Genomic DNA, 27,137 nt, shown 5'->3' with positions numbered 1-27,137 from the left:
CTAGGCTGCATTTATTGTTATCCCTAGATTGCCTCATTTTGTTTCTTCAAAGTAAGAGCTATGCCTTATTCACTATTGTTTTCCAAGTGCCTCGTATAGACTAACTAGATAGCAAAGACGCATTTGTTGAATGAACGAAAGATCTTGTATGAAGCTGCTTGTGAATGTTTGCAAATGGAATTGCTGTAAGTCCTAGAAGATGCTACGCACTCTCATTATTACTGTTTATAACACAGAAACTCTGGTGAGAATAGCTACCAGAGTCTTGTTTACTTTTTGAGGTTCCACTATGGAGAGTGTCAAGGATAAAGTCTGTAAGGCCACAAAGTTTCGCAGTACACACCTGTCTGCTTCACCATTAGTTTGCTCCCAGGCACCCTGCATATCATAAGGTATATTGTAGATATTTATTTGTAAGTGACAAATATATCAGAAATTTCTGATTTTCTACTGTCACAACAATTACAACAGATAGTACATCTTTCATGTAAATATATAATGTTATTAGTGATTAGTGATTAGTCTGTGTAATTTTTTTTTTTTTTTTTTTTTGAGATGGACCCTTGCTCTGTCACCAGGCTGGAGTGCAATGGAGCGATCTCGGCTCACTACAACCTCCGCCTCCCAGTTCAAGCAATTCTCATGCCTCAGCCTCCTGAGTAGCTGGGACTACAGGCGTGTGCCACCACACCCAGCTAATTTTTGTATTTTTAGTAGAGATGGCGCTTCACCATGTTGGCCAGGATGGTCTCGATCTCTTGACCTTGTGATCACTTTTGGGAGGCCTTGGCCTCCCAAAGTGCTGGGATTACAGACATGAGCCACCATGCCCAGCCCAGTCTATTAATCTTTATCTTAAAAGTGAATCATATGCATTGCATATTTATTATGGCCTAGGTGCCTTTCACAATAGTGTTATGCACATTTATAAGCAAGTAACCTGGGTCTTAGAATATGAAACTGGAGCTTGAATTAAGGTCTTTCTAGATCTCATATCCAATGGTGTTTTCACTAAATTATGCTGCTTCAATAAAGAAAATAGTTGGCTTTCCATCAGCCTTTGAATCCTTGATATATGCTGCCCTGGCATCATCCTACATAGACATTTCAGCTTCTGGAGAGGGAAGACATACCTCTCAGGAATTACTACTACTGCAGCAATCCAAAGGTCTCTTGCTCTTGGGCCTAGGAGCTTTATGTGAACTATCATATGCATAGAAGGCTTCATATTAAGAAATTACTTCACTTCTGAGGGGAAATGACGTAAGGAAAATATGGACGGTTAAGATGAGAATGAGGCAGGTGATTTTTATATCATTCATAAAAATATATTCCACCCACAGTGCTAGAGTATTAGCTACATTCTGACTCTGAAACGGATGTAGCCATACTTTGAATTTAGTTGGCATAAAAACATCAGCCATACTGGTAGATTAAGTCATTACTGATCACTTTTAAAACGTTGTGATAGAAATAGCTCAGAAAATGCTGATAATGGGAAGTGCTAAATCATAAGGATCATATCACTTAATATAGATATATTTCTTGTATTATAAATTTAAACATAAAAATTATTGTAGTTTTGTCTTCATTGTTTTATAATATCATCAATTAAATATATAATTTCAAAAATACTTAGAGCCTAATCAAAGGCACAGTATACTGCAGTGGTAAATGAATAATCATGTCTGTATGATGTGTATATAAGTAGATAATTAGGGAAAAATAATAAGAGATAAAAGAGAAACTCATCGGTTTTGATTAACAGTGTAAGATGGTGTGGTAGAATAGAGAATGAGGGTAATACAACTTCTGGATAAATAGAAAGTGAACTTCCCTTGACTTGAGCAGAACGCTTTGGCGTAACTGGGCTTGAAAATTACTCTTCTTACATGTGTACATATATCCTATCATTCATTCATTGTTTAACGTATGTATTAAGTACCCGCATGTGCCTACATAGCGACTGGGAATTTCACAATGAATGAAACACACAAAAAAATCTACCTTCATGGAATCTATATTCTAATGAAGAAGGGAGAAGAGATGGATAAACACAACAAAAACAACATAAGTAGATGTCAGATGGCCATAAAGCAAAAAAGCATGGTTTTTGCCAATTTTAAATAATATGGTTATGGAAGACTTCACTGGAAAGATGATATTGGAATAAAATCCTGAAAGTTATCCCCAGATCCAACCAAAATAACAGAAATGTGAAAACCAAGTGCCTTAGTCTATTTTGTGTGGTGTAACAGAATATGACACACTGGGTAATTAATAAAGTAAATAAATTTATTGGCTTACAGTTTTGGAAGTTGGGAAGCCTAAGGCCAAGGTACCAGCAGTTTTGGTTCCTGGTGAGACTCTTCTTTTCTTTCAAGATAGCCATTGTCCAGAGAAGAGGAAGGCTGGAAGGCAAATACGGCAGAAGGCAAAAGAGCTAAGAGAGAGAGCCCATTCCACAAGCCACTTTAAAAAGGCATTAAACCTACCCATGAGGGTGAAACTCTCATCAGCTAATCACCTCTCAAAGGCCCTACCTCCCTGTACCTTACATTGACAATTAAATTTCAACATGAGTTTTGGAGGAGGGAATAATCAAACTATACCATCGAAGCAGTTGATAATTGGTTAATGTTATCAGCAAAATTTTCTATTAGGTTTTAAATAAAATGCAAAACCAAGATTATAGTAATTTATTATGATAAATCAGAATGATAGTCTGGCCTTATTTTTATTTAAAAAGTTGATTTAAAATGCTGTATACATTTTCAGCCTGATGAATATTCATGATAAGATAAAAATACTTGTACTTTAGGAGCTTAAGAAGTAAGTGATGAAAGTGAATAGATGTTTTACTTTAAAAACACTTTTTTTTTTCTTGTTGGTAAAAATAAAAATGATTGACGGACCAGAATGAAGAACAGGGGGCATCCTTATTTTTTATAATTCTTAAGTAGAGAACTATGGGTGATTTTTATCATTCACATAATATTGCTTCATATTTTTTACAACCAAATATGATGAAGAAAGTGAGTTTAAAAACTTAAGGGCATATGAGAAAATCCCATTTTTGTAAAAAAAAATTTCAAATCCTCTGTTTTCCTATTACTTTAAGTATTATGAAAAAGCAGTGAAATGGCCTGGAAAGATATACTTCATAATGAAAATTGTGATTACATTTTATTCTTTGTTCACTTCTGCAGTTTGTGTTTGTGACAATGAGCAGGAATCATTTTTGTAATTTTTTAAAAGTTGATGTTTAAAAAGAAAGATCATTAAAAATGTAAAACAAATTTGATTTATCCTGAAATAAAAACACTTTTAAAAAGTGTTTTTGTAATTTACATTAAGTTACATTTAATTTACATTAAAAAGTGTTTTTGTAATGTACATTAAGAATCTACATATTCAAGATAAATAATAAGGATACTTGGGAAGATATTCCAAATTAGATGTGACTTATAGAATACTGAAATGTAAGTGTATGGTGTTTTATGAAGTCTCAAGGACTTGGTATAATGGAATAGCAAAGATGTTTATTCATTAAATAGTTTTTGTTTGATTTTAAATAATGAAGAATAATTGTAGAAGAGAAAAGGAAAGTATAGAGAGTATTTTTCCATTAAAATATTTTCAATTAACTGCTTCTAAAGTAAACTGGCATCTTCAAATGAACAAACATTTCTTTAAAAATGTCATTGCTAAAGTTCAAATTCAACATGAATGTACTTTTATAATTCCTAACAAATAGCTAGGTGAAAAAAAGCTTTCCTTTTATTGTGAATTTGTATAATGCCGACACCACTGAGGAAACCATGACATGTGGCTTAATTATAAATAGAACAAAAAAATTTTAATTTTCCATAATTTCAACACATTTCTCCTAAAATACTTGGCAAATGAAAAACAACACAAGCCCTTGCAGTTTCCGAATAATTATTCACAGTGTAAATTTGCAGAAGTAAATATGGAAATTAAACAGTATCATCAAAATATGTTTACCCTTCCCCTACGTTATGTGTGATACCCATTCATACACCTAAGGAACTCAATCTATCTAGTGTCCTTGGGTAGACTTCTTCTTCCTAAGGCGCATACTCATAATCCTTCAAATCTTAGAACTGCATCCAAAAGGAAGCTTAACAATAGTGATTGTTTATTTTGTAGGTTTTACAGACGCTAGAGTGCCAAAGAAGACCTTTGAAGTGTGAAAAGATTTCCTGTAATTGAAACCAAAATGTCATTTATAGATCCTTATCAGCACATTATAGTAAGTCATTCACTGTTTATGAATTCTTTCTGGGAGGGGGGCTGACATGTTTCCGTACGTGAGCACTGCGGGCGTTGGTAGTAAAGTAAAACTGTGACAGCTTCTCCGTTTGTTATTATAGTCATGTGAACTTAATGTGGTGCAAAGAGGCTACGGAACTTCATAAAACTAATTTAACTTTTCAATTTATTGCTTTAAGTTTCTAGAAAAGAGGAAATCGAAAGAAAAAAATACCAAAACATCTGCAATAATAATGGAACAATAAAAACTGTCGTTATCACTTAGCAATCATCAGCCTGCGTAGTTTGCACCCTTCACATGACTTGGTGGAAAGAAGAATGAAAGTAAAAGAATGTCTGAGTTCAGGGCTATATTTTGGTTTGCATTTTTAGGGTAATTAATTCTGTAAACTTTCCCTTAGTTAGATGTGTTTAAACAAATTCTTCTGTGGGTGGTTAGTTTTAGTAAAGAGTTAAGTAATTCAAATTTTAGTATGTAATTTTCCAAACTCCAGTGGAAGTATACATGTTCTCTTCTGGTCAATAAATAGAAGAGAGAGTTTCTTGCTGAATTCAGCATTTGAGACTCAGGTTTGTATGAGGTTGATCTAGGTTTAATGGATATTTAAGGAATAATCCATAGCCTCATATTTACTTGAAATAAAATGCTATTTTCTTACTCTGCATTCATTTCTAGATATCATCTTCTCTCTTGCCCTCCTTAAATAAAAAGCTTATTATAATTGTTTGTAATGCCTTATTTCCCTCCGTTCATAACTTGAACCATTGCCCTGGACTCGGCCCTTCCACTTCACAGAAAGGTCTAATTAATTGGCTTCTTTGGGGCTAAATCCAGTAAGCTCTTCAGTCCCCACACTCCTTCTACCCCACTCTGCTGCTCATTACTTTTTTCTTAAATTCTTCTCAGATTTTTCTGGTTTTGTTTCTTCTATTTCCTTGCTCTTGGTTACTTCTCAGTTTTCTTTTTCTTTTTTTGAGATGGAGTCTTGCCCTGTTGCCCAGGCTAGAGTGCAGTGGCGTGATCTCAGCTCACCACAGCCTCCGCCCCCTGGGTTTAAGCGGTTCTCCTACCACAGCCTCCTGAATAGCTGGGATTACAGGTGTGTGCCACCATGCCCAGCTAATGTTTGTACTTTTAGTAGAGACAGGGTTTCACTTTGTTGGCTAGGCTGGTCTCGAACTCCTGACTTCGTGATCTGCCTGCCTCAGCCTCCCAAAGTGCTGGGGTTACAGGTGGGAGCCATCGCGCCCGGCCTGTTTCTCAGTTTTCTTATGCAAGCTCTTATTTCTATTTGACTCTCTTTTTTAAAAAAAATAATTGAGGTATAATATACATGAAGTGCATAAATCTTAATTGTTAAGCTTGGTGGATTTTTACATATATATTCCACCCCTGAAGCCATCACTCAGATTATAAGCACCCAGGAAGACTTGCTCATCTACCTTCCAGTCAATAACTTGCCTGGAAGGTAGCCAGTATTTTACCTCTGTTATCATGGGTAAGTTGTGCTTATTTTTGACCTTCATGTAGATTTCTGCATTCAACACTATATCTATGAGATTCATTCATGCTGCTGTGAGTAGCAGACTTCCACACTTTACATTGCTATGTGGTTTTTCATTATTTGACTATATCACAAGCTATTTATTTAGTCTACTAATAACCATCATATTCTCTTTCAATGGCAATGGTGAATACCATCATTCAGTGGCAATGGTGATTTCCTATAAATCAGGCAACCATATATGTGTGGCTTCATTTCTTTTCTGTTGTATTGGTCAAATAGTCTGTGTTTGCTCCAAGACCAATCTAGCCTAATTTCTGTAGCTTAAAAGTGTGTCTTTATATATGGTAATGTAAATCCTCAAATTTTTTCTTCTTTAAGAATATCCTGGCCGGGCGTGGTGGCTCAAGCCTGTAATCCCAGCACTTTGGGAGGCCGAGACGGGTGGATCACAAGGTCAAGAGATCGAGACCATCCTGGTCAACACGGTGAAACCCCGTCTCTACTAAAAATACAAAACATTAGCTGGGCATGGTGGCGCGTGCCTGTAATCCCAGCTACTCAGGAAGCTGAGGCAGGAGAATTGCCTGAACCCAGGAGGCGGAGGTTGCGGTGAGCCGAGATCGCGCCATTGCACTCCAGCCTGGGTAACGAGAGCGAAACTCCGTCCCCCCCAAAAAAAAAAAAAAAATCCTGTCTATTTTTAGTTCTCTGCATTTCCGTATAATTGGATTCATTTTGCCAATTTACACACACACATGCACGCATGCACACATGCACGCACACATGCACGCAAAATTGCTGGGATTTTGGTTGGGACTGCAATGATTCTATAGAGGAGAGATAATATGATAACAACGTTGAATCTTTCAAACCATTAACAAACCATGAATCTTATCCAAAACTAAATGTTGCTTAATTTAATTATCTCAATAATGTATTATGGTTTTCTGTAAGAAATCGTGTGTGTGTGTGTGTGTATATTTTAGATGTATTTTTTGATATTTGATGTTTTAATGTAATTATAAAGGTAAAGATATTTGCAAACTTTATTTTCCAATTAGTTGTTGCTTTTTTTTTGTTGTTTGAGATGGAGTCTCACTCTGTTGCCCAAGTTGGAGTGCTGTAGTGGGATCGCGGCTCACTACAATCTCCACGTCTTGGGTTCAAGCAATTCGTGTGCCTCAGCCTCCCTTGCAGCTGGGATTACAGGCATCTGCCACCACACCTGGCTATTTTTCTTGTATTTTTAGTGGAGATGGAGTTTCACCATGTTGGCCAGGCTGGTCTTGAACTCCTGGTTGAGTTTATGTTTAGCAGAAAATATGAAAAAATTATTGATAATCATAATGTAAGATAATGTAAGCCCACAATGTGAGGGCTCTGATAAGAGACAATGAAGAGGACTCTGGGAGTATATCATAGGAGGAATTAATAACATGAATCCTCTGGAAAGGATTTCTAGGGGAAGTAACACATTAGCGTAGACCTGAAGGTTAGCAGAAATTTGTCAGTTAAAGAGAGAGAAAATGACTTTTCTGAATTGGAAAAAATAGGCATATTTGAATTAGTCTGAAGGCGAGATATAATAGTACATGATTCAAGGAAATGAAGGAAGTTCAGTATGGTTGGAACACAAAACATTTCAAAGAACATGATTATTTGGAATGACTTTCACTCTTCTTGATCTGAGCAGGCCTTACTACTGACGGCCGTGTAGCCACCTCATATGTCTTGTCAGAGGATCTTGTGAGCCGGCCATTCAGTTTCTTCTTTTACCATGGCAGAGTATATTTAAAACACAAACTGTATCCAGACATCTGAGGTCCAGCACTGCTACCTTTTCTTGAAAATTCTGTTAACTATAGCAACAGATTTAGACTATAATAATTACCAATGTAGTAATATTATATTATGCCATTTTACAAAACATGAAAAAAAAAAACCCCACATATTGGTATCACATGTTTCCTTTCTCCAACATGAGGCTTAGACATCAACTAGTATTCTAATTTATGGCCCTTTTAAATGATCTCTTGGGTGTGAAGCCAAGTTCTAGCCCTTTTAACTGATCTCTTGGGTGTGAAGCCAAGTTCTAGCCCTTTTAAATGATCTCTTGATCTGTGAGCTTTACAGTTTTCTTCATTCTTCTTATTCTTGCTGTGTGTATATGAAAAAAAACCAACTGTGGGTGCGCACACACATACACACGCGTGTGTGTGTGTATGTGTGTAAATTGTTTTAAAAACAAAATTTCCTGCTCAGGTTTTCACAGAAAGATATTTTTCAAAATATGTAAGTGAGGAAGCACACTCAACACTGAGTGATATTAGTAAAATGGAAAGTTGGAGTGAATCAAGCCAGCTTACTATTAATAGTAATGAGCTCTTGGTGCCAAACAGGCTAATACAGTTTTGGCTGCCTCAAGGCCAGAAGACTGGGCTCATTTTCACTGCTCCTGTGATGCAGGGACATGTTGGAGAATCCTGTAGGCTGATGCAGCAATTTGCAGCCAGCAAGCTCTCTGGCTTCCGATGGTGCTCGGATGTTAAGAAGCTGCTAGGAAAATAGAGCGACACATATATAAGAGAATTTAGTTCTCATATGTCTAGAATCATTATGAGGTGCCTTCCAACCTTAAGGATTTTTGTGTCTTCAGAATTTATTGAAGATTTTTTTTTTGACCAAGAGCCATCAATTTTACAAGAGATCAAATATAAAATATTTATAACATTTTCTGTCTTTTTACTCTGAATAGATAAGTCATCTCCCTGAAGTGAAAAAATTCATACCTCTTTCTATCACCTATTAACAATGGAGGGGCACTGCCCCATATCCCACAGAAACTAAGGTTGTCTTCACATTAGGGACGGTCAACCACATGGATATGACAGCATGGTTGCATACCAAAATACAAGGGCTTTTAAAAAATACCATTGTAGGATGACTAGAAATTTTACCAAAAATGTAGAAAGCTATTATTCAGATTATTACAGTAATACAGGAAAGAAAACCACCACTGGAATAGGTAATCAAAGAACTAGTGTTCTGTTGGCAGTTCTGGTCTTCCCAGTTATATGCTCATGAACACGTAGACTCTGACTTTTACCTGCCTCATCTGGAAAACAGGGTATAAATAGGACCTGCTGTGTCTGCTTCACGGAGCTTTATTAATAGTAAAGTGTTATGTGCACAAAATTATTCCTTTGAAATAATAAGATATTTTTAGAAAAGTTAGAAGGTGAGAGGCTGCTACTGGAAAATAAAAAATATAAAAGTGATGAAACTATAATTACAAAAGCAGAGGACTGTAAATGACTTAATAATGAGTTTTTAGGCAAATAGAATTTTTTGAGAACTCACCATATCTAGAAAAATGAGGAAGAAGAAAGCTAGTGTATTAGGGTTCTCTAGAGAAACAGGGCCAATAGGAGATATTAATTAATTTTTTAATTATGAGGTATTTATGACAAATAGGAGATATTGATTAATTTATTGATTTATTATGAGACATTGATTACTGCTAATTGATTAATTATTGGCTCACACAATTATGGAGGCTGAGCAGTCCTATGATCTGCTATCTCAAGCTGAAAATGCTGTGAAGTTCGGCTGTATTTTGGTCTTAGTCTGAAGATCTGAGAATCAGGGGAGCTGAAAACGTAAATCCCAGTCTGAGGGCAGGATAAGATGCAAGGAGACGTCTCAGCTCCAGCAGTGAGGGGAGAATAAAGGGGGTGACGTCTTCCTTCCTCCACCTCTGTCCTGTTAGGGCTCTCAGCAGATTGGGTGAGGCCCATCTGCATCTAGGAGGGCAATCTACTTTACTGAGCTCACTGATTCAAATGCTAACGTCATTTAGAAATACCCTTACAGACATACCTAGAAACAGTGTTTAATCTGGATGCCACATGGCCTACTGGAATTGATGTGTAAAATTAATCATCACCATTAATGAGAAACTTCTTACTTTTCCTGGATATCAGCCCTGCCCTGCCACAAGCCTCTCTTAGGAGGCAACTGTGCACTAATTTAAAGTAATGTCCATGTTTCTGCTTCTTTACCACACAGCATAGATCAGAAATCCCTAGAAGGTCACCAGGTTTATCTTTCAGTTCTCAAATTTCTTTTTGGCTCTTTTTAAAATCTTCTTAGCCATTTTTTAAATACTTCCAGTTCCATAGAGTTGTATTTCAATTTGACTTTATTTTCCCTGAACATCGTAAGTATAGTGTAGCTGATGAATGGATGCGTTTGTTTCTGTGGCGGTTGATTAATTACGCTGGTTTGCAGTCTTGGTGTCATGCCTCCTTATATTCCCAGTTATCTCTGATTTTGTGTTGAACATTGTGGTGAAAAATAGAAGTAATCTTTTGGAGATAACTTATTTACTTCCATCAGGCCCCTGGGGAAACTAGCAGGTTGGGACAAACGTAATCCCAGATGGGTTGTTTTCTGGGCAGCTTAGATTACACTGAAATGGGTTGCCAGTACATGGAAGAGATGTTCATAGTTATTCCTATGTCATGGACTATGGAGATTTTAATCTGAAACAGGAGTGTGGATTACCAGGATCCTTACACCTAGAACGCTCATGAATCTCTCAAGGCTGCACAGTCTCTCAGTCCTGTCCTCTTCTGGATCAGGAAATGCCACCGTGGTAACACTGAGCTCACCTCCCTGGTTTTTTGTGCTCTTTTAAATCTTTGCTCTCTGTCCTGGTAGTTAATGCTTTCCTATCTAGTTAGTTCTTTCCTACTTTTAGACAAGTGTTTATTTATTAAAACATTATCCAGTTTATAGTTATTTTGAGTGGGCAGTGGTCACCTTGATTACTTACCCTGCTGTTATCGTAGGTGGAATTCCCTAATTACTTCTTTCACAGTCAGTAGTGCCTCCAGACAATCCCAAAAAGATGGATAATCATCCTATTTTAAAGGATTTCCACACATGCTAAATTTATCCCCTAAACTTGACATTCAATATTGTCCTATGTGCAATTCTAATGTTGGAGTCTGGATTTGTGCCAGGGAACCCTTGAGAAAATCCTGTGTTACTGGCCGGACTGTTGGTTCTTCACCATATGACAGTTTTTTTCTACATCCAGAATATGGATCTTCACTGCTCAGTGACATGAGATAGGTAAAGGAAGCCTTCTTCCCATCGAAGGCTATATGCTGAGAGTAAGAAAACCTCATTTTACCTACTTTATAATTTTGCTTAGTGTATAATATTAAGTAAAATAATATATTTTATTTATATATAATTATATACCAATGTAATATGTTATTAACAAGGGTGTAGAAATAATAAAAATATTGAAATTTTACTTTTCTGTTTTTAATTCTTTTTATATATAGTCATTTCATTCTCAGAAAAGTCATATGAAGTTGCTTTTCTGATTGCCATTTTATATATTTGAGGAAACAAAGACAGAAAACAGAAAATTTTATTGTAAATGCCCTTCTGTCTGTGTCTTTTTTTTTTTTTTAACCTAAAACTCCTGAGAATATACCAAGTAAGTCTGTGTCTTTCAGTTATGAACTTTTTTTTTTTTTGGAGACAGGGTCTCACTCTGTCACCCAGGCTGGAGTGCAGTGGCATGATCTCTGCTCACTGTAACCTCCACCTCCCGGGTTCAAGTGATTGTCCTGCTTCAGCCTCCTGAGTAGCTGGGATTATAGGCATGCACTACTACGCCTGGCTAATTTTTTGTATTTTTAATGGAGTTGGGGTTTCATCATGTTGGACAGGCTGGTCTGGAACTTTTGACCTTAAGTGATCCGCCCTCCTCAGCCTCGCAAAATGCTGGGATTACAGGCATGAGCCACCCCACCTGGCCTGAACCTTTTATTTGTTGCTTAATGAACAGAACAAGTAAGTCAGGGAGGAGGTTTTTAAGAAATTCCTTAAAATAGGGTTAAAATATCTAAAATAGCATTTGTTGGCAGATCCAGATTTTCAAGTGTATTGGATTTGTTGGCCTTAAAGTTCACATTTGAAAACCATCTGTGCAAAGACATCTTAGATCTGAATGAACATGATCATCTAGGGCAGTAAGTCTAAACCGAATAAATATGAATGCCCCAAAGTGCCAAGGATGTGTGGGAAAAACTTTTCAACTGCACATGCTACTTCATGTATTCTAATGAGCTCATCCAGAAAGCGGGAGGTGCAGCTGTCCTTCACAGTCCACTCAATCACCGATGCTACAGGAGAGTGTAGATTTCATCATAAGTATTGAGGTAGCAAAAGGCTGATGTTCAATTTGTGTGTGTGTGTGATGCTATAGCTATTTAGTTACCATTGGACTAGAATCTATATTGCACTTACAATTTAGGTGCCAGATATTTGAGCGATTGTTTTGTTTAAGTGTTTTAAGGATATTATAGTCACTACAAATTCATGGTGAACATATCATTAAATAAATATTTTACCATTTTCTTTTTTAAAGACAGGGTCTGCTACGTTGCCTAGGCTGGTCTCAAACTCCTGGGCTCAAGCGATTCTTCTCTCTGAGACTTTCAAGTAGCTGTGACTACAGGTGTGCACCATTGCACCCAGATAAATTATAATTTTAGAACCAAGCTGTTATCATTAATATTTTCTTTTGCTGGTTGCCACTGCTAAAGCAGCCCCTGCAATATTTTTCCTTTTTTGTCTGATACTTCACTTTTTAAAATTCTGTTTTTAATTGACACATAGTAATTGTACATATTTATAGGATACAGTAGCATGTTCCAATATATTATACATAGTGTAATAATCAAATCAAGATTTTTAGCATATTCATCACCTCATACATTTATCCTGTCTTTGTGGTGAGCACACTGAAAATCTTCTCTTCTATTTTAAGATGTGCATCACCTTACTATTAACCGTAGTCAGCCTACTGTGCTATAGGGCACCAGTACTTACTCCGCCTCCCTAACATTTTACCCATTTACCATTCTCTCCCCATTTTCTCCTCCCTCCTATCTTCCCTAGCCTCTGGTAGCCATTATCTTACTCTACTTCTATGGCATCAACTTCTTTAGATTCCACATATGGGTAGATCTTGTACTATTTGTCTTTCTGTGCCAATACATACCTTTTTTTTTTTTTTTTTTTTTGAGATGGAGTCTTGCTCTGTTGTCCAGGCTGGAGGGCAGTGGTGTGATCTTGGCTCACTACAACCTCTGTCTCCCAGATTCAAGCCATTCTCCTGTCTCAGCCTCCTGAGAAGCTGGGATTACGGGTGCCCACCACCACACCCGGCTAATTTTTGTATTTTTAGTAGAGATGGAGTTTCACCATATTGGTCAGTCTGGTCTCGAACTCCTGACCTCAAATGATTTATCCTCCTCAGCCTCCCCAAGTGCTGGGATTACAGGTGTGATGTGAGCTGCCATGCCCAGCGGCAAATATATACCTATTTAACATAATGTCCTCCAGGTTCATCCCTGTTAGAACAAATGACAGGATTCCCTCTTTCTTGTGGTTGAATAGTACTCCATTGTTTACATGCACCACTTTTATTTATCCAGTCATCCATTGATGGCACTTAGGGTGATTGCATATCTTGGCTATTGTGAATGGTGTTGCAATTAAGTGGGACTGCAAATTTGTTTTCGACACACTATTTTCATTTCCTTTGGATATATACCCAGTAGTAGAATTGCTAGACCATATGGTAGTATCATTTTTAATTTTTTTGGAGAAACTTCATACTGTTTTACACATGGCTATACAAATTTACTTTTCCACCAACAGTGTTTAAATGTTTCTCTTTGTCTACATCTATGCCAGCATTTGTTATTTTTGTGGCCTTTATGATAGCGATTCTCTTTGGAATGAGGGAATATCTCATCATGGTTTTGATTTGCATTTCCCTGAGGATAAATGATGTTGAGCATTTTTTCATATACTTGTTGGCCATTTGAGTGTCTTCTTTTGGGAAATGTCTATTTAGGTCTTTAACCTGTTTTAAAAATCAGATTGTTATTATTTTGCTATTGAGTTGAGTTCCTTATATATATTCTGGATGCTAGTCTCTATACTTATGGTTAAAAGAGGACTTAAAATCTCCTTACTGCAATAAGAACGCACTCTATATTTGCTCTTATTTTTAAAAATATATACATATATAGCTCAGGTGTGGTGCTCATGCCTGTAATCCCAGCACTTTGGGTGGCTGAGATGTGCAGATCACTTGAGCCTAGGAGTTTGAGACTAGCGTGAGCAATATGGCAAAATCCCATCTCTACTAAAACAAAAACAAAATACAAAAATTAGCCAGGTGTGGTGGTGCATGCCTGTAGTCCCAGTTACTTGGGAGGCTGAGATAGGAAGATCATCTGAGCTACTGCACTCTAGCCTGGGTGACAGAATGAGACTCTGTCTCAAAAAAATAAATAAAATAAAAAAAAAATATATTGCTAAACTTAATGTATAAACTTATTGTGCAGGTGATAAATTTCTTGTTCATGGAAAGAAGAACCTGAAGTCATATTTCTGACTTTGATTTTCTTTTAGCGATGTCTTCTAGAGCTAACCAATTCTGTCCCAAATTAGGTGTTTTGAGCATTAAGATAATTTCTGCACATAGCCAACCCACGACTGAGAATTTTGAAAGCAAGGTTAGATAGTGTTGTTAGACTATAAAGAGATAATGCTGATTATTTTTTTGAAACTGTTGGTGAATATTAGCAAAACACCTGTGCTTCATAGTTATATTAGAATGAAACTCCACACCAGGAAGTGAAACTGAAAATAAGTATCTTACCAAAAAAATCTCATGATTTATTAATGAAATTAATGCAGCCATTAAAAAAAAAATTTCTGAGAAAGTGCCTGTTCCTAATTATGATGATTATCTCTAAGTTTATAATAACATATCGTAGTCTTTGTCGTACTAATGGTTTTTAGTTTTAAAAATTAGGCCAAGTTAGGTTGAATAGAGAAAACAATATTTGCATGCAGAATCTACATCAGCATTATTTTATAATTGTTTCTTTGGTTCATGTCTTATATCAGTAGCGTTTTAAAATCATTAAATTGATTTGATATAATTTGGTTCTTTTTTTCAATGCCAATCATTGTTACATATATCAATATACTGATCCAGAATGAATAAAAAGCTTTTTTCTTAATAAATAAAAAAATTATAATTTTGAAAAGAAAAAGGTCTTGGTTTTTACTGTGGAAACTATTATGGATGAAGAAAGACACTCAGAGTAATCCAAGACCTGAAGGCAAAGCTTAAACTTCGTGACTAAATTTGTGGATTGAGCTTAGATTTGACATCTCAATTAAAATAATGACATCTCTCCCTGCCAACTACCAGCCACCATCATCCTGAGTCATTAGTTTCCTTTGGAGAACACTGGTTGCAAATTCAGTAATATAATTTCCTCTGGCACTACCCCTGAGATATAATCAAACATCTTCTATCCAAGTTGAAACCTGGTTCAGTCTGGACTCGTTTGAAATTACTTGTGATAGTGGCCCCAGGAAACATGGTAAATGATTCTCAAAAGACTATTTGGATAATCACTGATTGAAACTGAACATCTTTCTCCAAGAGTATGTGCTTACTTTATTATAGATACTTTCTTATTAATCCTTAAAGCTCGTAGAAAGAGATAGGCACAGACCTAGGACAGTAAGCCTGAATTGTAGTAAAAGGTCACCATTTACGATTTTTTTTTTGAGACAGAGTTTTGCTCTGTGGCCCAGGCTGAAGTACAGTGGCTCCATCTCAGCTCATTGCAACCTCCGCCCCCCTGGGTTCGAGTGATTCTCCTGCCTCAGCCTCCTGAGTAGCTGGGATTACAGATGCGTGCCACCATGCTCAGCTAATTTTTGTATTTTTAGCAGAGACAGAATTTCACCATGTTTGTCAGGGTGGTCTCGAACTCCTGACCTCATGATCCATCCACCTGTAATCCCATCACCCAAAGTGATGGGATTACAGGTGTGAACCACCATGCCCAGCTGTCACCATTTACTATCTATGAGTTACTGGGAAATTACTGAGCCTCTCAGAATCTCATTTTACTCATTTATAAATATAAATAATAACACCTATTCTATAGGATTGTTGGGAATATTAAATGACAGTTGGTGTCTAGTAGAATGTATGACTTATGGCTTACATTCAATGAGTCCTTGTAATAAAAACAATCTTTCTGTACGTGTTATTAAGAAACAATATACGAATATATTTGCAGCAACTTCAAAAGGCAAATATTCATTAGTGGGTTAAAATATTGCTCAATTTTTATGATATAAGGAAGTTTCTAGGTATTTGAAAACCCATGTAATTTTAGAAGCTCTTAGATATGGAATAAGAGCATAGATGATTTTGGGAGAGGAGCATCATTATGTATAATAATTATTATTGAGAGGGTTTCTTTAATGGAGAAAGCTAATTTTTAAGTTAGATTTTCAAGAGCATTTTCTCATTGTATTTCAAGCTCAGTTAAAATCTGTGTAGATTCACTTATTACATGTGGATGTCCAGTTGTTCCAGCATCATTTGTTGAAAAGACTATCTTTGCTTCATTGTGTTGTCTTTTCTCCTTTGTAAAAGATCAGTTGACCTTATTTATGTTCTTCTCTATTCTGTTCTATTCACCTGATTTATTTATTTATTTATTGCCAGTACCACACTGTCTTGGTTACTGTAGCTGTATAGTAAGTCTTGAAGTTGCATAGCATCAGTCCTCTAACTTTTTTCTTCTCTTTCAATTTTGTGTTCACCATTTTGGGGTCTTTTGCCTCTTCATATGAATTTTAGAATCAGTTTCTCATTTTCACAGAATAGTTTGTGATTTTTATTGGGACTTCGTTGAATCTATAGATCACTTTGGAAAGAACTGACATCTTTACATTATGGAGTCTTTCCATCCATGAATATGGAATATCTCTCCATTTATTTAGTTTTTCTTTGATTTATTACATCTGAGTTTTGTATTCTTCTTCATATAGATCTTTTACATACTATGTTATATTTATAACTATTTTATTTTGGGGAGTGCTAATAGAAGTATTATTGTGTTTTTAATTTCAAAGTCTATTTGTTCATTTCTGGTATGTAGAAAAGCAATTTGACTTTTGTATATTAATCTTATCTTCTACAACCTTGTTATATTCACATATTAGTTCCAAGAAGTTTTTTTTTAATTGATTATATTGGATTTTCTAAATAGACATTCATGTTATCTGTGAACAAAGTTTTATTTCTTCATTCTCAATCTATATACATTTTATTTCCTTTTCTTATCTTATTGCATTAAGTAGGGCTTCCAGTACAATGTTGAAAAGGGTTGATGACAGGGAACCTCCTTGCCTTGTTCCTGATCTTTTCCAGGAGGCTTCTATTTTGTCATCATTAAGTACGACATTAATTATAGTTTATTTGAAGATGTCTTTTATCAAGTTGATGAAGCTCCCTTCTATTTCTGGCTTGCTAAAAGATTTTCTAAATTAGGAATGGGTATTAAATTTTGTCAAATGCTTTTTATTAATCTGTTGATATGATCATGTAGTTTTTCTTGTTTAGCTGGTTGATATGATGGATTAAATTAATAGACTTGAATGCTGAACCTTGCATATCTGAAATAAACCCCACTTGGTCATGGTGTATAATTCTTTTCTTTCTTTCCTTTTTTTTTTTTTTTTTGGCGGGGGGCAGGGACAGGGTCCTGCTCTGCCACCCAGGCTGGAGTGCAGTGGGGCTATCTCTCTCACTGCAAACTCTGCCGTCCGGGTTCAAGTGATTATGTTGCTTCAGCCTCCCAAGTAGCTGGGATTACAGGCACACACCACCATGGCTGGCTAACGTTTTTGTATTTTTAGTAGAGACAGGGTTTCACCATCTTAGCCAGGCTGGTCTCAAACTCCTGACCTCAGGTGATCAGCCGCCTTGGGCTCCCAAAGTGTTGGGATTACAGGCATGAGCCACTGTGCCCGGCCCGGTGTATAATTCTTTTTATATGTTGTTAGACTTGGTTTGCTAATATTTTGTTGAGAACTTTAGCATGTATGTTCTTGAGAAATATTGGTCTGTAGTTTTCTTTTCTTGTAATGTTTTTTTCTAGTTTTGGAATTAGGGTAATGGTGGCCTCCAAGAAAGAGTTAAGAAGTATACCCTCCGCTTTTATCCTCTGGAAGAGATTGTAGAGAATTGATAGTTTCCTGTTAAATGGTAGAATTTAACAGTGAACCCATGTGAACATGGTGCTTTCTGTTTTGTAAGGTTATTAATTATTGATTAAATTTTTTAATAGATATGGGCCTATTTAGATTGTCTATTTCTTATGTAAATTTTGATATTGTCTTTTAAAAAATTGGTTCATTACATCTAGATTATCAAATTTGTGAACATAGAGCTGTTTGTAGTATTTCTAGTTGTCCTTTTAATGTCCATGCGATCTGTAATAATGTCCCTTATCATTTCTGGTATTAGTAGTTTTATTCTTTCTCTCTTTTTTTTCTTAGTTAGCATGGCTAATGGCTCATTGATTTTACTGATTTTTCCAAAGAACCAAATTTTGGTTTCATTGATTTTCTCTATTTCCTGTTTCAAATTTTATTGATTTCTCTTCTAATTTTTACTATTTTTCTATTGCTTACCTTGGAATCAATTTGCTCTTCTTTTTCTAGTACTTAGGTAGTAGCTTAGATTATTAATTTTATTCTTTCTTCTTTTTTAATATAGCATTCAGTGCTATAAATTTTCCTAAGTACTGCTTTCAGTGTATCAGTCAAATTTTGACAAAGTGTATTGTCAATTTCATTTAGTTCCAAATATTTTTATGATTGATCATTTCATTTATGTACAATAAAACTGGCTACTCAGAACTCTTTGATGTTGAAGGTATTTCTTGTTTAAAATAAAATCGAATAAGCCTCATTTTGAAAGACTTTTATGCTTCTCTGCCTTTTTAGCAAGGTATGCTTATTATCCATGTCTTCACCTCTTTCATGCTGTGTTATAAACTGGAATGTTCATTACACTATTGATGGAGTGATTTCTACAGACGCTATTGAGTGCTTTCTAGTTTTTGTCCCTATGTTATGCTACTGCTGGTCCTTATGAATCTGTCTACACTTTTGACAATTTTTTTTGCCTCCTTGCATTTAGACTGTCACTACTCACTTTTCAGTATTGTCAGTACCTGAGCCTCTTTTTAACTAATTATGAACTTTTTTTAGCCAGTTAAGCAAGCCTACTAAAATTAAGGGAAGTTACCTCTCCTAAAATTTTATTTTTTTTTGAGAAAAAAGAAAGAAAAATAAAAAATAAAAAAAGAATGAAGGAGAGGAAGAAAGAGGAAGAGGGAGAGAGAATGGAAGTGTTGCTTTATTGCCCAGGCTAAAATGCAGTCTAAAAATGGGTATTGAAAGCCTCTTTTATACCAATAATTGTGCTTAATAATGGAGACAGGGAAAAAATGAGGGAAGAAAATAACAAACAAGCAGCCAACCAATATTCATTTAAACCTGTAAGTAAGTGTGATGTGGTGCTGATAAGAGTGTATATTTTGTGTATTTAAAGTGGAGAGTTCTATAAATGTTTACTCAGTTTACTTGTTCCGGATCTGAGTTCAGGTCCTGGATATCCTTGTTAATTTTCTGTCTCTTTGATCTGTCTAATATTGATGCTGAAGTCTCCCACTATTATTGTGTGGGAGTCTAAGTCTCTTTATAAGTCTTATGTATCTGGGTGTTCCTGTATTGGGTGCATATATATTTAGGATCGTTAGCTCTTCTTGTTGCATTGATCCTTTTACCGTTATGTAATGTCCTTTGCCTCTTTTGATCTTTGCTGCTTTAAAATCTATTTTATCAGAGGCGAGAATTGCAACTCCTGCTTTTTATTTATTTATTTATTTTTGCTCTCCATTTCGTTGGTAAATCTTTCTCCATCCCTTTGTTTTGAGTCTTTGTGTATAGATGGGTCTGGATGCAGCATACCGATGGGTTTTGGCTGTGTCTTTTGACTAGGGGATTTAGTCGAGTTTAATACTGCCATTTGAGTGCTGCTGGCCGTTTTGCCCATTAGTTGATGTAAATTCTTCATTATGTTGATCCTCTTTACTTTTGGGTATAATCTTGGAAAGGCTGATACTGGTTGTTCCTTTCTATGTGTAGTGGTTCTTTCAGAAGCTCTTATAAAGCAGGCCTGGTGGTGATGAAATCCCTGAGTACTTGCTTGTTCACAAAAGATTTTATTTTTCCTTCGCTTATGAAGCTTAGTTTGGCTGGATATGTGATTCTGGGTTGAAAGTTCTTTTCTTTAAGGATGTTCAATGTTGGCCCCCACTCTCTTCTGGCTTGTAGGGTTTCTGCTGAGAGATCTGCTGTGAGTCTGATGGGCTTCCCTTTGTGGGTAATCTGACCTTTCTCTCTGGCTGCCCTTCGTATTTTCTCCTTCATTTCAACCCTGGTGAATCTGACGATTATGTTCCTTGAGGCTGGTCTTCTTGAGGAATATCTTTGTGGTGTCCTCTGTATTACCTGGAGTTGAATATTGTCCTGCCTTGCTAGGTTGGGAAAGTTTTCCTGAATAATATTCTGAAGAGTATTTCCCAGCTTGGATTCATTCTCTTCGTCACATTCAGGTACACCTATCAAACGTAGATTAGGTCTTTTCACATAGTCCCATATTTCTTGGAGATTTTGCTCATTCCTTTTTATCCTTTTTTCTCTGATCTTGTCTTCTCCTTTCATTTCATTAAATTGGTCTTCGACCTCTGATATCCTTTCTGCTGCTCTATCAATTCAGCTGTTAAAACTTGTGCGTACTTCGCGAAGTTCTCGTGTTGTATTTTTCAGCTCATTAATTCACTTACATTCCTCTCTAAATTGTCTATTCTCGTTAGCATTTCGTCGAATCTTTTTTCAAAGTTCTTAGTTTCTTTGCATTGGGTTAGAAGTTCTTTTAACTCACAGAAGTTTCTTATCATCCACCTTCTGAAGCCTACTTCTGTTAATGGAACACACTTGTTCTCCATCAGGCCTTGTTCTGTTGTTGATGAGGAACTGTGATCCCCTGTAGAGGAAGAGGCATTCTGATTTTGGGTATTCTCAGCCTTTTTAGACTGGTTTCTTCCCTTCGTTATAAATTTATCCATCTGTAGTCTTTGTAATTACTAACTTTCTAATTAGGTTTCTGAGTGAACGTCCAACTTGTTGATTCCCAGCGCCGGAATCTGAGCAACCCATTGCGCCGTATAAAAAAGCGGCGTTAAGATTCCTGGTGCTTTTCTGACTCTGCACCAAGAACTGCCGCATCGAGGCGCTGACCGCCACGCTGGCAACGAGAGTCGTGCTGGCAACGTGTGGGGCTCCTCCGCTGGGAATCTCCTGGTCCGTGAGCAACAAAAATTCGTCTGAAAGTGTGGCGTCCTCTCGTTCTTTGCGCCTTCACTGGGAGCTACCATCCCAAGCTGCTAGTGATCAGCCATCTGGGATCTCTCTTCTCTTAAGATTAAAACAAGAAATGCTTCCGTTTTAGATAAAGACTTTGTAAAGTTTTCAGCTGCTCCAAGAATTATGTGAGTTCCCACTTCCTCATTCTGCTTTAGTGAGGATTGTTTGATTACTGCTTTCCATTTAGGTAAAGTGTCTAATGAAGTTCTCTACCTGTTAATATTTCTTATGTTTATGCAAGCTATTAGGCAGATAGCAAATTTTAATATTCTTGCATGTAATTTCTAACAAATGCATTAAAATTAGTGCAGTTAGTTTGCTGGTTATGGCCTTGGGTCCATAGGGTTTTGAAAGCTGTCCTGGAATTGTCATGCAGAAAAAGTCTTTTGCGTGATTGCTTCAGTGAACAGCAACAACAACAAACAAACCTCACACATCTTGCTCTGAGTTCACCTTTAAAAGCCAGGGCTTCCTAGTCAAGAAGTACAAAGCCTGATTGTGCTCCTAGATTACCTGCAGTCCTGCTTTACATTTTTTACCGAGTGCTTGGTAAACCGGACTGCAAAGAAGTGCTTGTAGTCAGGCTGTAGCGACATTTTAAGGCACAGTCTAAACTTCTCAAAGATTCCGTGATGAGAGAGTAGACTCAAAAAAGGAGCAGCCTTAGGATCAAAGAATGTTTCTGGTATGCATGCTACTTGTTTTTAAGTAGAATATTTTTAATTAGTCTCAAGGAAAAAATGAGATTCTATATTGGAAGCTTATTTTAAATTTACTGTCATTTTATTTCCAGGTGGAACACCAGTATTCCCACAAGTTTACGGTAGTGGTGTTACATGCAACCAAAGTGACAAAGGGGGCCTTTGGTGACATGCGTAAGTTCCCATATTTGCTTTGCTGTCAAACGTGTAACTATGGTTCACTCTTTAATTGCTTGACAAATCAGAGGTTCTGCCTTCTTCAAGTGTGGTTATGTTTGCTTAGATCTTTGAATAAGATTTTTAGTAGTTCTCTGATGCTATCTGTCAGAATAACGTTTTGCCTGGGTCTTAAATTAGCTGAGATCACTTGGAGTCAGACCAAATGATTTTCTTGTGACATACACATCTTGGGAATTCAAAGAAAATTTTTAAAATTCTGTCTAAAAAGAGTACTTAGTAAAGACTTTAAACAAGCTGCCTCTGTGAGGTATTATGCATTTAGAATTATTAAAATGTAGTTTTTCTCTAGTTCTTATGCCTTTGAGTATATTTATTTTGTATGGAATAGCCACAGAAATTGTTACAGGACAGGCTGAAATGATGCCAACCACAGCCTGCAAATAATGCTGAATTAACTTGTTGACAGTATGTTTCTCCATGGTTTTAAAAAAGGCTGTTTTCCTTGTGGAATCTTATTATTTAAATGGTTGGAATTCATGCAGGTGGGAATAACAAGAATAATGGATACAAAGAAATATTATGGCAATGAATTTGATAACATCTTAGATTTAAGAACGCCTTAGATTTGTTAAGGTCTTAGATTGTTGATATGGGAATGGATTATTTAAATCTCAAAACCAGTCTTTTTGGAAAAAGAACAGAGATTGCAACATATCGACTAGGAAACAAGGTAGGGTTCCCAGGCCAAATGACATGTAAACTGGTACCTAAAGGAAAAGTATCTTGGTGACGAGAGCAAGAAGTCCCAGGCAGAGAAGACAGCATGGTCCAAGGCAAAAAAGGCCAGAATGCTTGTGAGGATCTAGAACAGACCCAGCATTACTAGTGAATAGATAACAGAGGTGGAGGTGGAGGGGCAGATGAGACTAGGATGGTAAGTCCTAATAAGACAGACGTAGGACTCAGATTTTATCATAAATGCAATGAGAATAATTTGATGGCACTTAAGTAGTAAGTCACATAACTGAAATTTTATTTTTCTAAATGTTCTGATTATAGTATATTAAATATATTGGAGAGGAATGTGGAGAATAACTTTTCCTTGTTTCTTTTTTTTTTTTTTTTTTTTTTTTTTTTTTTCAAAGAATAGGGGGGACTTCACCTTGTTGAAATGGCAGTGAAAATGCCAATAGAGAAGGAGGAGTTAGATACTAAGGAAAGAAAGAATGTGAGCTCAAGGCTCATACCTTCAGTGAATGAGGAGAGTTCAGGAAGTTGGTAAAAGTCAGAAGCAAGGAGAGGATTGTTAGGTAGAAGCTAATGGCAAGAGTTTTGGCCAAGCCGTGGTTTTCATGACAGGTGAGGAAAGTAATGGCAATTTCTTCAAAACTAGCCTCAACCAGAGGTTTACATTCTAAATTTTATCTCAGACTTCAGTTTAACCCATCATCACCCCTTTATTAATATTTTTCTGAAGTTATTCTTATTTTGCTTTTTATAATTCCTTTCATTTTCACCATTTTAAATGAGAATTTACTGAAAGAAAGGCCCCTGTGAAAGAGAAGCCTCATTAGAAGCTGTATTTAGAGACTATTACCCACCATACTCTCAAGAAAAGACATGGGTTTTACCGCTGAAGAGGTCACACTGTGAGTTGGAAAAGCCTTCTTAATTCAACTAAATTCTATGTCAGTAACTTGTCAGGCATGCAAAAGACAGAGCTAATTTGACTTTTAAAAATACAGTTATTATCTCTTAGATAAGGCAGCAGCAACCTTTTTTTTTTTTTTAATCAGTGCAGAGTTCTGTTGTGTAGAGACAATGGCTGTTTTTGTGCTTAAGATAAGTCCAACAGCAGTTCAGATTCTATACCCCATGAGTCTCTTTCAACTGGTGTGGATTTGATTTTCCAGCAACTTTTCACGGTAGGCCCAGGCACTTTGGCGATGATTGTTTATTATAATTAGAATAGGGAGAAAAGTAATGCTGAAAGTTTTATTTTAAATCTCTTTGAATTGATATTGATAATGTTACTAAAAGAATGAACATAAGATATTAATTCATCTCCTGGGACAGGAAACATTTAGATTTTGGGTGCCTACAGTGTATGTAACACAGATTACACTCTTATTTTTAGAAGCTTCCTTTTTAAAATGGCCACTGAGAAAGGACAGCATTATGGCATTCTGTTAGAATTATTATTCGGCATTTGTAATAGGATTTTTTTGAATTATTACATATTTAGTGGGGAGGGAGTTTTTGCCAACCCTTTATATCACCTTAATGAGTTTACAGGAGTCAGGAAGAGACAGAAAGAAAAAGAAGGAGTTTTAGAGACATAAATTTAATGATAAAGTTACTAGGGAAAAGTGAATAGATGATATACAGTGCCAACCACTTTATTTTTGAGAAGCCGTAGGAGATTCTAGTGAGAAAAGACATAGATATTAGCCTTCACTTTTCTGAGAGGAATTTTGATGATACCGCTTGGAGAGCTTAATCTATACAAATTACCAAGTAGCCGAATTTGGGGTGTTTGTATAAAAAAGTTCTTTAAACATTGACAAGAATAGAACTATAAGAACTATTTTTGAAAGTCCTAAAATCTGCAAAGACCAGGATCACAGAACACTACATCCTCGTCTGTTGTTTACAGTGTCTGCATTTATTTAAAAGGTAGAGTTCCATAAAATTCTACATCTTGGTAAAGAAGAATGACAGATTACTATTGGAGTTTTCTGCCTTGCGTGTATATGTGAGGGCCTTCTCAAGGGTGCCAAGACAAATCAAAAATCAAATAGTTAATTCTTGGTAAAATAGTCATATCTCCTTTTAAAAAAGATAATACTAAGGTTATATCTGTTTTTTATTTTGTCCTTTGATAAATCATGCTACCTTAATTAGCTACATTTAGAAATATGTTTCTTCATTGTTAAAACATCAGAATAAAATCAGCAACACCCAGTGAACTGTCTTTTGAAGGGTCAGAGATGACATTTTAATTTACAGCATCTCATTCATGCCTTGTTTTCACTTGAGGGCATTGACAAGCTAAGAATAAGACAGCGGCTAGTTCCTTCCCAGACATGGTTGCTAATCTCAGTATTACTCAAATACAGCATTTACACCCAGTTCTCCAGTGCTGACTCCTGCATTCTTATGTTTGCGGTTCATAGGAAGAGGCCATCTGAAGTTCACATTTACACCTGACTAAAAATCATTGCTCTATTCTTATCTTTGACTTAAGTAGCTTGCATTAATCAGGCAATATTAATGTAACTCTTTTAAACTTATAGGAAGTTGTCGCAGACATGATATATAACAAGTTACATGTCAGCGTGATGTTGGATGCTAAATGTTGGGTGCATGTATGTTAAGCTCTAACCTATAGGAAGTTGTAGATGAGATATATAACAAGCTACATGTCAGCATCATGTTAGGTGCTAAATTTTGAGAGAATGTGTGTTAACCTCTATATTCTCTATTGTCCCTTCCTTCTTTTAACAGAAGATATGTTTGCAGAGTGGGTGCAGTGAGCGTAGTATTTCAATTGGCCACAGAATTTTCTTTGTGCCTGTAGGAAACAGAACACACAGCTCTGGCCGCAAAGCTCATTTTAAAATCAAATGAAATAGCTGACACAAATGCAATAGCCAGCTCACTGAATTTCTGCTTCTTTTAGAAAGTGTTGGGGAAAACACAGATCCTGTTTGATAATGGAGGCTGGCCTCGGAATTCAGAATCATTAGAGCCGTTTCACTCCCTGCGATGAGATCAGATAAGAAATGCCGTAGTGCCTTTTAAATGATAAAATACCACAGAATATTAGAGTTTTAGAACTATCCTAATTATGGATGTATACACTGAGGATTCTTTCCCTGTCTGGTCCCTTTCTTAGATACATAACTCTTTTTCTTTATAGAATAAGCATCATAAACATTAGAGCTTCTAAGAACAGTTCCAGGATTGCAGGTGGATCTAACTTTACTTAAGTATTCAGGTGACAACAGTATTTAATGTCCACATTTAAACTCTAGTAAAAATACACATGCTTGGGAAAATTATGAACTCATGGTACTTAAGCCAATTTTATAAGATCGTATTGATTAATATCTTAATATACTTCTTTAAGATTTTCTTAATAATCTCAAGCTCTTAATATTCAAAAAGTCTGTATCTGTAGGTAAATGATATTCTATTTCTGATAACCTCCTGGCAAGATTTGGATCAAGTTTCTAATTTTTAAAGGGTTGTGCCATTTGCAGTTCTAAGGCTGGACCTAATCTTCCCCAAACAGTGCTTCTCAAATTTTAATGTCCATATGAGTCACTGGGGAACTTATTCAAAAGGCAGATTTTGATTCTGTAGGTTTGGGGAGTAGATTCCAAATTTCTGACATACAACTGATGCAGACATTGCAGACCACATTTTGAAAGACAAGCTCTAAGCAATTTCTTCTATTTTATATTTGCTTATCCTGGGATTTATAGGACTTCTCAGCAGAACAGACTTTAAAAATACATGATGGAACAAAGATTCTATGACTTTTGTTTTTTGCTGATTTTACTTTTTTAAAATGAAATAATCACAAATACCTTAATACTGTTTGTTTTTGAAATTCTTATAAAGGGATGCTTAATTACATGACTCGTTACATTATCAATGAGAATGACAGAAATAAACACAAACAATACCACCATTGCATTATTAAATTCTGAAATTATTTTATACTAAAATCATGAAAATACCAGATTACAAGCCATGAGAATGAGTATATTTTTATTGTTTCAAAAGTCACAGTGGTCACTTCAAGTTAAACGATTAATGCATGAAATGTACTATGCACACACACATTAACAAATATAGTCTTTCCCTCATACATATAGATACCTTCCATAAGTAGTTTAATATGTAATTCTCTTTGAGCTTAATTGGTGATTGTGTGATGTTTGATTGTGTGATATTATGTTCTATCTGAACCGAGGCAGCACCACTCTAGGTACCCTGCTTTTTTTTTTTTTTTTTTTTTTTTTTT

The 27,137-nt window shown here is 36.0% G+C and overlaps 1 protein-coding gene and 1 long non-coding RNA gene across 2 annotated transcripts in view; both read left to right on the top strand.

Moving 5' to 3' along the window:
• The window catches only part of PLA2G4A (phospholipase A2 group IVA), a 147,012-nt gene that overhangs the window by 21,083 nt on the left and 98,792 nt on the right, over positions 1-27,137 (top strand). Inside the window, exons 2-3 of the mRNA XM_032291137.1 lie at positions 4,174-4,276; positions 22,015-22,096. Coding sequence (XP_032147028.1) covers positions 4,244-4,276; positions 22,015-22,096 — 115 coding nt within the window. The 5' untranslated portion in view covers positions 4,174-4,243. The remainder of the gene's footprint in view (positions 1-4,173; positions 4,277-22,014; positions 22,097-27,137) is intronic.
• On the top strand, positions 18,519-19,051 carry LOC116559996. Its single transcript, XR_004272728.1, has 2 exons — positions 18,519-18,663; positions 18,815-19,051. It is a non-coding gene; the product is annotated as an uncharacterized LOC116559996 (long non-coding RNA).

This window comes from Sapajus apella, unplaced genomic scaffold (assembly GCF_009761245.1).
Source record: "Sapajus apella isolate SASKATOON/1434 unplaced genomic scaffold, GSC_monkey_1.0 scaffold25, whole genome shotgun sequence".
NCBI lineage: Eukaryota > Metazoa > Chordata > Mammalia > Primates > Cebidae > Sapajus > Sapajus apella.
The sequence above is the reverse complement of the archived record's forward strand: the minus strand, read 5'-3'. Positions and strand labels throughout refer to the sequence as shown.